The sequence below is a fragment of the Acipenser ruthenus genome, chromosome 5 (assembly GCF_902713425.1).
Source record: "Acipenser ruthenus chromosome 5, fAciRut3.2 maternal haplotype, whole genome shotgun sequence".
Classification (NCBI taxonomy): domain Eukaryota; kingdom Metazoa; phylum Chordata; class Actinopteri; order Acipenseriformes; family Acipenseridae; genus Acipenser; species Acipenser ruthenus.
In genome coordinates this window covers 7765731-7777844 of record NC_081193.1, presented here as the reverse complement: position 1 = coordinate 7777844, position 12114 = coordinate 7765731, and the positions used below count along the sequence as shown (strand labels likewise).

General features: G+C 37.4%; 1 protein-coding gene across 19 annotated transcripts in view; it reads left to right on the top strand.

Moving 5' to 3' along the window:
- The window catches only part of LOC117403113 (myelin transcription factor 1-like protein), a 102471-nt gene that overhangs the window by 29668 nt on the left and 60689 nt on the right, over positions 1-12114 (top strand). For all 19 annotated transcript variants that reach the window (XM_059023599.1, XM_059023608.1, XM_059023602.1 and 16 more), the window contains 3 exons: positions 4174-4228; positions 4437-4470; positions 6778-6840. In XM_059023599.1, the coding sequence (XP_058879582.1) occupies positions 4174-4228; positions 4437-4470; positions 6778-6840 (152 nt within the window). The remainder of the gene's footprint in view (positions 1-4173; positions 4229-4436; positions 4471-6777; positions 6841-12114) is intronic.

Genomic DNA, 12114 nt, shown 5'->3' with positions numbered 1-12114 from the left:
AGGTGAAGCTCAAGCGGTATTTTATAATTAGCAAGTGAGTTGCGATTGCTTGCCTTTGATTCTGTCCAGAAAATGCCAATGCTTCTCTGAAAGTACATTTTTTTATCATTATTTACTGCTGATGATTTACCATTTTTTACTATGATTTTACCATGTGATACTGTGCTTTACTATACTGTAAAAAATTACTGCAATAAACTTGATTAGATATTTTTAGATGGCAATTTAAAAATGGGGCACATTACTTCTGTTTATTCTCTGCTTTAAAACTGAAATGTTAGGAGCATGTAGGAAATGCATAAATGTCTTTAAAACTGCTCAGTGTTTGGGGTAACCATACACTTTATACTGTATTAAGAAAAATACTTTGGGTATTATTTGGTATGTCACTATTTCTATTATGTATGCTTTTTTAATGTAAACAGCATTTTACTTGTATATCCCATGAAGATGGGGTCTGTCATTTATAGTGTGCCCCTAAAATGCAACTGAATCAGAAAAAAAACATGCATACACAACACATATGAAAATCTGTATCTTAATTTAAAATTAAATGGGTAGCAAAAAGTACAGAGGTTGTGAGTAAAATAAGATTGATATCCTCTCAGTAAATGTGAAACAGGCGTCAGGTTTGGATGTTGTCTTCGATATAATGTTTTATATATGTCCTTATTTAACTCTTTACACCAAATATCGCTGTCTGTATCAACCATCAGGAGGCATGCCTCCATGGTGCGAGATTGACGCGTTGTTAGTTTTTCCTGAGGTAGGATTTCTACAGATTGCCATGGAAACCCATTTCTGCCAAGGTATAAATATTCAAGGTTTTGCCTGAACGCTCCATTGTTTATTATTTTTAACCCTTACAAACCTGTTTTCTAAGTCCCTGATTATATATATCCCACAGTGGGGATATAGTGGAGGGGATTGTATAGCCTATGTGACTTTTACATTTATCTAGAGAAGCGCTTATCTAATTGGGATGAAATTTGTTTGGGATACTCTTTAGTGTACTGTTACTGAAAGTGTCTGAATCTGGAAACACAGTATTGGGAGATTCATCTCCATCTGTCTTCATTTGTTTGTTTGTTGGAGTTTATGTGATATGAACTCATAATATTATATTTATAGCCGTGGCCGTGTGATGAATGGTTCTACAGTATAAAAAACAACATTTTTATAAAGTAGCCTTTTAATCAAGGGAAAATTATATATATATATATATATATATATATATATATATATATATATATATATATATATATATATATATATATATATCACAATACATACATACATGCATATATATATATACATATATATATGCATGTATGTATGTATTGTGATAGAGTAGGGGGAGGATGTATGCAGGGCACAGGCTGCACATGGGTGCATGTGTGCGTGGGTGTGTGGTGATGGAAATTGTCCATCCATTATCTGTAACCGCTTAATCCCATAGAGGGTCGCAGTGAGCCGGAGCCTAACCCGGCAGACACAGGGCGCAAGGCAGGACTACACCCTGAATGGGACACCAGTCCATCGCAGGGCAACTAAGGGGCAATTTAGAGAGGCCAATCCAGCTAGCCAGCATGTCTTTGGACTGTCGGAGGAAACCGGAGAAAACCTACGCGAACACAGGGGGGACATGCAAACTCCACACAGACAGACCCCTGAGCCAGGAATCGAACCCAGGACCCTGGAGCTGTGAGGCAGGACTACGCTTACCAGAATGCATTGCGAGTTGAAAAGCCTGAACTATCTCATACTGTCCTGCTGCACACAGAGTCACATGGCCACCTTAACTCTGAACAATAAGAAAGAAAGTATGCACCATGATAGCTGTGCTCGGGTGCGGTGTGCATTTAGAAGTGTTTTGTTCGAAACTTTTGTTTGTTCCTGTGTTTTGCTTGTTTTGTGTAAATAAAAGTGTGACAAGGTGCTGAACTGCAGTACTGTCTCTGGGTGTTTGCTATTTCTGCCACTGGCCAGCCTTGACCGCCAGTCACATTAGCACATTATGTATGTATGTGTATGTGTGTGTGTGTGTGTTGTGTGTGTATGTATGTGCATATCTGATTTAATTATGTGGAGAAAGAGCCATGTTGATGCTGGTTTGCTAAAACATTCCTCTCCAAGTATTGTGTCATTTTTTGTCTTTAAAAGCATGTGATACAGTCTCCCAGGTTTGGAGCCCAATGCATTGGGCCTGTTTATATCCACCTTGCTATGCTTCAGGTGCTGCGTTGCACTTTGCGTGGGCAGTAGTCAAGTCCCTCAGCCCCTAATTCATACGTTTACACGACCAGCTAGACTGAGATCTGAAGTCTTCTCTGTGGTCTTTGTGTTGACATACAGTACAAGATGATGTTCAGAAAAGATTCATGATGGAATTCAGGGGTGCCTTGTAGAAGCTCTTCAGGTAAACACAGGAAAGTTAGTGGTTGTTAGATTGTGTTGGCCATTGAAGTAACTATTTTACTAACTGAGGGGTTGAATTGATCAAGCAGTAACCCCCTGGGATATGCCACAACTTAATTTATGTAAGTTAAAAATGTTGATGTCGAAACATTAGAATGATATTTTACAATACACCACTTAGTTTTAATATTATTTTTTGTGTTGAAAACCTTCTCAATTTCTTATGTAATGAGGCATTGGGAATAATCTTTCAGTTAATGAATTGAGTGAGAACTAGCTTGAGAGTTTTTGAAATAGTGCAAGTTCTGAACCAATTCTATACTGTCCAGTGCTATGTGGTGCAATATGATCATATTAGCAATTCAAATACAGGCAGAGATGCTTGCAGCTGATGCATTCAATGGAGGTAAGGGTTTATAACTGTGTTAGAATCATTTCAGGTGCAGTAGCCTGCGGATTTAATTAGAGAAGTTTATTTTCTCATTTCTTAAAATGATATCACAACCCATGAAATAACTTGTGTAGCCGAGCAACCCTAACTCATAGCTGCCCATTTTCCACTTGCCTTGCATATTTTTATTGTGCATTACATTAACAGTATTACAGTTGTGATTTATTTGGTTTACATATAGCATACATTTAGAAACTTTCCTACATGCTAAAAATGACTTCTGACAGATTAGGTACAGCATGGGTCAATTTGAAAGATCTAACCCTAACCCTTTAACCCTTCATTATTAATCCCACTCATGATATCCATTGAGGTGCCAATAGCACAGAATCATTAGTGCATTCTTTGTTCAACATCATTAGATTTTCAGTCATCCATTCGATTTCAAAAGCGCAATCAATCCTTTTCGTAATCTACCTCAAAAGTATAGTAATTTAAAGCCACTATTTTATGACCCAAACCATTTCTACAGTGTAATGGTGGTAGGTGTTCATGGGTGATTTATGTGGATGGATTGTTCTGTACATTGTGAAATATGTACAGCCACTTGAAACAAAAAACTAAAAAAATGCTAGGATGGTATACATCAAGAGAGTTAATAGCTGTTTTATTATGCTGAAATTATGTTATGTTACACATTTTCTAGTTTTTTTTATATTAATAATATGTTACAAGACTATAAGCAGATGTTTCTGTGGAGAATAAAAAAATAAAATTATAGGCTATATAAATATATTTCTTTTTGGTTACCCGTCTAAAAGTATTTTTGCAGTTTGACCATGTTTTTCCAATGCATTTATAATTGTTTACCCTGGTTTGTCATATTTATGAATATGCTTTACCGTACCTCCCTGATAGTTACAATGCTTACCTATACTTTATTATGCTTTTACAAACTTTTCTATACCCTTACTATGGTACACTTTTGTAAGGGTAATAACTTGCAAAGATAACTTTGTATAAATGACACCACACACTGCAGAAACAAGCTAAAACATGGGATTAAAAATGATCTGTTATTAAAATATGAAGTTATTAAAAATGATCTGTTATTAAGGTACAATGAAACATAACATTCCTTTGAAATCTTCTGGGATTATGCTTTTGGAAGTCAATAAACCTGCCCCTTCAGTAATTATTTAATGGCGGCTCTGTATTTATTTAGATTGGTTCATGTTTAAGTGGCTTTGTGAGTGAGAAGCGGGTAGGATGCTGTACGCTGCGTGAGGCATGGTATCATCATGTACATTGATAGTCTGGCCATGCAGGATAAGGACACTGACTGCCTGCTAATCTATTCCCAGATGGAGGCGGATGCAGACGAGAAGCGCCATCGCACACGCTCCAAAGGTATCCGAGGTACGTCTACTGCTTTAGTAAATCACTCCCGGCTCTGCTCAGGGTGACCTTCATGCTCCACAGTCTCTGTGCACGTCCCGCTCTGACCCGCTCTCTCTTACACTGGATTTCTTTCTTTTTTTAATAGGGAATAAAAAAAGGAAAACTACTGCTTTTGCAGTTGATGATCTTTTTTTTAATATCTGTTGTTTTCCCTTTCTCTTCACAGTACCCGTGGAACCAGTAACGCAAGAGCTGTTCAGGTTAGTGTGAGTAGAACATGCACCCCCATTAGCTGTAAAGGAAATTCATGACTGTTAATGGCTGTAATGCACTTTCAGTTACTTTGGTGTTTTATCTGTACCCTGCTGCACAGATGAAATTAGCTCTCTGGAGACTTTGCTAAAAATGGATTTGACATTCCTGTGTGTAAGGTGGAATTGCAATTGCAATCATTTATATGTCCATATATAATACACTGATGAATATATTATAAAGATATAGGGAACTTAGGTAACATGTTCAAGAAAAGCAACATTACTCTAGTACCAGCCCCCATAGAAACTACTGTAATAATCAGTGTCACCCTCCATACATTGAATTACAATAACAAATACAGTGTATTTGTTACAGATTGCATTGCAGAGACCTAATTAAGTATGTATAGCTGTCCAAAGCCAGATAGATTTGCCTGCAATATCAATTGGTGGCAATCAGTGCTAAGGGTTAAACATGTTAATGGAAAACAGCACAATGCTCATATTTACTTCCAATACCCATAGAAACACCCTGTATTTCTCCATAAAAGAATGCAGATTGCCCTTGATGTTATTTTTTTTGTTTTAATTTTTTCATGAGAGGAAAGTTTAATTTGATAAAATAAAAAGAAAGCACCATTCAGCCTACCTCAAAAAGCCCAATCACATTAATTATAAACTGCTTTTTATCCACATAACCTTTTATCAGAGAGGTAATTAAAATCTCTCAAATAGTATTTTTTTTTTTATTGAATTTAAAATGTAATTAAAATGCTGCAAATTTTAAAGGCATATGGGATAATAGGTTATTTGTTACTGTGCACTGTTGTTGAATTGTTTTTATGTGTGTAAATCTTCTACATGAAACAGATCACGTAAAAAATGATCACAATACTAGCACAAATTCTTATACCTGCTTCATATTTACCAAGCTTATTTAAAAATGATCAAATACAAGTTCAAATCGGGGGAGGGAGAAGATCCCATTCCCAACCTTTATTCACCCCTGCTGCACTGTAATATGTAAACAGGATGATGCTGTGTGGGGGCCACACATGGGAAATGGGGAATTTGATCCGACTGTAGATAGCAGTTTACAGTTACAGTATATCGTAATTGCTTATACTACTGTGTGTTATACTGCCACACAGGATCAAAATGCTGAATGGTGAGTTTAGATATAAATTGTTTTCTGGGTAACGAACATGCACAGTAAGTATCCCAAATACCAACCAAGTTCCCAGTGCAAGTAAACACCACACATGCGATATCTTGAGAAATGTTTGATGAACTTGAGAATTGACATGTCTTATTATCCTGCACTATTCCCTCGTGCTTGTGCTTCTAATGGCCATTTACTCAATTAAGAGCTAATTATGACGTTCAAAATGAATGTAGCACACCAATATTAGCAGCTGATTTAGTTTATTTTGGTGTATTAAAATGCAGCACTGCCATTGCAAAGACAATACAAACAGTGTGATCATTAATCAACATTTGCTTCAGGTCATGTGGATGTTTTCATTTGAGATGAAGCTAGCAGCAGCTGTGGCTGTGAGCCAGCAGACCTCTCACAAAATTGACCAATCAAACTGTTTGGAACTCAACTTTTACCCTATCCACACTGCTTAAAAAAATCGCAATCAACTCATGTTGAAACAACAAGATTGCCATCCACATCATTCAAAAATGCATGTTCAAAACCTGATGACTGTGCATTGTATAGGTAGTATGAATAGTATATTGTAGTTGTTGTAGGGTGAATATGTGTTTTTTCAGTCAAATAAAAAAAAGGAAATATTACTTTACACAGGGGAATTTACTGTTGCGATTGTCTTATTATAGAATTAGACATGAAAGATGGGGATCTCTTAATTAAACAGGACCGAGAGTGAGTGGTCTTAATGGTGAACTGTTCTTTATATAGAGCTGGACAGGAGGGAATTTACTGAAAAAAAATTGTGTAAAAAAACAATTAGTCATGCTCAGCCTCCAGAGCAAGTGCCAGGGATAGGAAATCCAATGTTCCTATATTCAGGGTGAGGAATTCAGTGTACATACAGTACGTTTATATATTTTTTGGAGGTTACAGATTTTACATTTTCTATTGCACTGTATGTCTATATAATAGCAACAACCAGGAAGTGGCTGGAAAATCAAAAGCTAGAATGTGAGTTTCTGCAATATACTGATAGGATAAATATAATCAAAGCAATTGAAACCCTAACTAATGTTATTAAATATGCACACTTATTTAACAGATCGCATGCCGGTAACGTATTGGTCTAAATTGGTCTGCTTTTGTTTTTCTAGTTGTCCAACACCAGGCTGTGATGGCACCGGTCATGTCAGTGGCAAATATGCAAGGCACAGAAGGTAAAGAATTTTTTCTTTCCTTTATAATTTTTTTTTTTTTCTTGCTGATTCGCTTGGTTGGAGGCTTACTGACTTTGCAAACTGATAGGATCACATGACTAAAGACCAAGAATCTAGAAATAAATGTACGGTAAGTTAAAAGCTTGTTAACCCTGTATTCACTGTATCCAGATAACACAAGGGTGGCAACATCAATAGCATCAGAAAGCACAACAAACTAAAGCGGTTTTAGTCTTTTTTAAAAGTGTCAATATGTTTTGACCACCAGGCTTCAGTTGTTGCATTGTGTTTATTGTTATTTTTGGGTAATTTATCTCAGAACAACTGCCTAACATTGTAGATTACTGTTCTCATAAGAACTTGACACCAAATAAATTATGATCAGATATCACTCTAATAAAGCAATAAAGATAACACACTAACTTTTGATAAATATTACTATATACAAGTTTGGTAAATTTGACCTGTAATGTGGCTGTTACTGATGAGTTTTGCTGTTTACTATACTGTACTTCTCTGCCATGCTTGCCTTTGCATTATTACAGTTTGCTAAGCTTTTACTATAGTATACAGTACTTCAGTATGTTAAGGGTATCTTTGCAGTGTCTCTTGTGTAAATATTGTGCCTAATGCCACAGATACGTCCGGATAGGTAGAAATGGCTACAGAACAGCACGATGGCCCAAAGTTATCAAAGTCTTTCGTAGAAAGTGCAATTTGCACCCTTTTGGTGAAACACACACACAAAAACCTGTTAATAATACAAGACTAATAAGAAGCATCCCAGAAGCTTAATGTAAGGACTCAGAAATGCTGCACATTGCTTATTATTGCACACCAAGTCTGTTCTAGAGTGAATTGTTAATTCTGTAATCAACAATTGTTGTTACATGAGTTCCAAATGACAGTGACCATTGACCAATGATAAATGCTCTAGATGCCACAGTTGTTTAAAGCAGTTGTCTTTGTACGAGTAGGCAATTTGTCAGAGCTACAGAAAGGCCCAAAAATATGTTCTTTTCCTTGGTAGATTCTTAAAAATATTTACTGCACACATAATCTGACAACACAGAAAATGCACACTCTTTATGTAGAATGCAGTGCTATTTATTTTTTATATATTAAGATGCTGAATCATGAATCGCTACCTACCCTAAGGTCACTGATTGATTCATTCCTACTGATTATAGAAGGGTAGTCTAATAGAAAAACGCCTTTATATTTAGTCAGTGATGCTTTTCCATTATTTGCTACAATGAGTTAATACAGTATTACTTACCCCTCGTCCTACTATTTGAAACAGCAAAAAAAGGTTTCAATATGATAATTATTAATCTCTGTATTTACCTGAAGGAACTTCCCTGTGTTTTACTGCTGGGGGGAACTGGAGCACATACAACGACGAGGCAGTGGGCTTTCCACCTAACTTATTAATTGACCTGAGAGCAGACAGCGTAAAAAAAAGAAAATAAATAATTATTGAAATAGTGCTGGCCTTAATCCATCTTAATCCAGAATAGCATTGTCTTTTTGACAGTGACAACCGTTCGATTTTCAGGGATCAGGTACAATGTAATATATTACCACCTGCCAACTACAGTGAACCAAATCAACAATATCATCCTGGATAAGGTCCAAAAGGACAGCAAGGTGAAGAGTCATGTTGAATATTCTGACAGAGCACTACAGTTGATGGGAGACACTTTAACTGAACAGCGAAGACACAGTTACACATTTGCAATGCTCATGCCAGGAGTGACCCTGATAGCACTCCATTTACAGTGCTTCACTTCCATGGCCCTGCTCCTTAATGAGCACTCAAACAAATCACTAGTTTTTTATAAAAAGGAATCCCAAAATGAGAGACCACCTCTCATTCGCTGTAGGGCTCAGGTTTCACCTGTTTATTTTTTAACTGAATGAAGGACAAGCTGAAGGAGATAAAATCTGGGGCATGGCTTGGCTTCAAGATAGGTATCTACCTGAACACAAGGACTCAGCCACACTGCCTAACAATTGCACTGTGAAAGTCTGATTCATTTCCTAATACAGTGGGGCCCCATCCCCCCCATTTGAAAAAATAAAGGCTTTGAACAAATATAACTGGTTGATTTTAAACCTAATAGTTGAAATCAATAACTTGATCATTTTAGACGGATTGACCCTTTTCTTGCAAAAAAGAAAGTGCAAAAGCAAATTATATATATATATATATATATATATATATATATATATATATATATATATATATATATATATATATATTGCTCCTACCTGCAACTAAATAGTTTCTTGCAAATATTTTGTCATTAAAAACCGTTTCCTTACTTTCAGATATACTTCCCCCAGTCTCTCCCTCTTATTTCATGTACTATCCTAGATAGGGCTCTATAGCTCTGTATTATCATGTGCTTATTCTACTGGTGTTCGGGTATGCTGGTACAGGAACTGAATATTTGTAAGCCTGCCTGGCTGACTGGCTGTCTCTCTTGGGGCACCAAAATTTTCACTTTAAAAATTGTTTACATATCGTACAAGTTCACTAGTATACTATTAGTTCAGATTAACTTGATGATAAACTTCATTTTTACAAATTATCCAGTCTCAAGGAGCAAATGGTAGCATTCTAGTTTTTCTATATATGTTGTGAATGTACTGTACAGTGCCATCATTTCATTATATTCTGTTGTACATGGTGTGGCTTTAGGTTATTGTACTGACACTGTTATGTGGGCTGTAATTGTATAACCTTGTCTGGGTTTGTTGCTGAATACCTTGTGGTTTTTGCTTTGTATTTTACTTCAGCTGTGTTCTGGCCATGTAAGACAGAGCTGTATTTCAGCGCAGACATAACAGTGCTGTAATAACACTTGAAAAATAAGGGCTTGGAATTTTGTCACAGGATTTTGTATAACACCTTCTCAGGCCAGTTGTCCATTGGTTGACTTTAGGACACCAACATGCTATCAATTGAGAGCATTCTCAGTCTCTGTCTCTTTTTATTACATGCATAGTGTATTTGCATGGGAGGATCGGGTGGGGGGTCCTGGGGGGCCGGATCCCCCCTTTTGTTAAAAATGTCAAAATATTGTTTACTTTAAGGTTATGTTTTGTATGTTTTGTATCAGGTATCCCCCCTTCATGGCAATCTTGACCCCACTCATGAAAGTCTGGATTTGCCCCTGTATTTGCATTGTGATTTTATTCATTTTTTGTGAATAATCATCCTGTATAGAAAATAGATATTTTTCTTTCTTTCTTTTTTCATTGTAATCTCTGTAATTAAAATCATCAAAAGGGTAGCCTGCTTTTTTAAAAATGTATTTATAAAATTATCGAAGTTTTCCCAAAGCTTATTTTTCAGTATTTATATTCCATTTTTTTTGGTATTATTTCTCATTTCATATATCTCTTCACCCACCAGTTTGATTGCCATGGCTAGAGCTGTGGGTGAATAATTGCCTGTCTTCATGGGAGCGTGTTCTGGAGCTAGAGTCGAGTGCTTTCTTCCTGATGTATGCCTCAGTTGGATTCAGCCGACAGCCTAGGGGCTGTATTATTCATGCCTTGACAGATAGCACTCACTAAAAGCATTGGAACGAAGCCAGGTACTGGGAAGGAGATAGTGCAGCATTGCACCTAGCTACAGAGAGGACCATCACTGCAGTTTCACCAGGATCGACACCTCCCTGTCACCCACCAGTCCCAGCCATGTCGGCCGGGTCCACTGTCGCCGGTTCTCAGTCCCTTTGTGGATGTACCACAATGTGAGACAACCCACCCTTTAAACCACCCCCACCGAAGAAAAAGGAAAAAGATGGACAAAGTTAAACGGATAGAGGGGTGGTTGTGTTTTAAAGAGGGAGTTGTAGTTTAAAGGGGGGGGGGGGGTGATGTCTGCTCTAGTGCACTGATAGTATAAGGATTATTGGCCACATTGTCAAAAAGGTAACACAGCAATAATGATCCATGATGTGGTACAGAAATCAAGCCATCACAAACTGATGACCTTGAGTTTTAAAGGGCAAAAAGGTTGAAGTCTGCGTGCCTCCTGAGGTAAAGCCAGCTACCCAGAAATTGAAATGTCCATAATGTAAATCATTTCGTATGACATATTGAGTAGTTCACTAAGCCTTCCCGTTTCTTTGTGCAGGAAATAGAGCAGATACTGTAACAGCCATCATCACTGGTATGCATCCAGGTTTTCAGTCTGGCCCATGAAGGCACATTCTTGCTGTGAGCCACATGGGCTTCTGTAGGACAAGATTCATGATAGTTTCCATAAAGCTAAATGGGAGAAGCCTTCATACACAATAAACTGGCAGCAAGCCACTAACAGATTATACATTTTAGGGTGTTTAATGTATTAAGTTACGTTACAGTCCTGGAGCGCTGAACCTCCCCAATGCATATTCTGTAAAAGGTCTGGTTTGCCTTTTAATTTAGCTTCCAGGGTTTCTAATTATTGAATAAGATTAGTAATGCAGTCCTTGTGCAGTCCAAGTGTTTCCGAGCGCCAACAAGCAACCCTCAATGAAGAGTCGCTCTTCTACCCATCTTCACTACAGCTTTATTAGTAACAAAGAGACACACCTTTCCTATACATCAGATGCAATCAGGATAAGAAAACATGTGCGCTACAGCTATTTACACATGTGCTTCATATCATGAGTTTTTGTTTTGTGTCCAAATCGTGCATGGTGCCCAGGCTGCTACACAAACACGCTCCCAGTTTTGCAATGTCAGGTTTAAATTGGTGACTGCATGCAGCAGGCAGGCTCCGTACAAGCCAAGGATGGCTTCTGCTTCTTTAACTCAATTATACTTTTCGCATTGCATTTCGTATATGTTTATCCAGCTCCAAATTTGTTGATCACACACAAAAATTAAGCTTACCGCTATTTAAAAAATAAATAAATAAATGACCTCTATTTTTCTTCCCAATTAGGAATGGCCAATTTGAACGTTGCAACAGTTTCAGCTATTCGCCTCTTTTGCCTGCTGAATCTAAGCAACAAAGGTTGCCAGGCTGATGAACCCTGGAGGCAATGTCCAGCCTGGCCTCATCAGGCATCTGACCAGTAGGGGTCACTGAAGTGAGATTAGGTTTCCCCATAGAAGTGCAAAAGCAAATTCAGCACTCCCTGTGCCCTCAGCTGAGATGCAGCCAGTGTGCTCTCAATTGCAAGACTCATCTTGCACCTCTACATGATAATGGTTTTAGTAGCTGATACACTGAGTGCAAAATTTAGTTCTACAGGTTACAATGTGTAA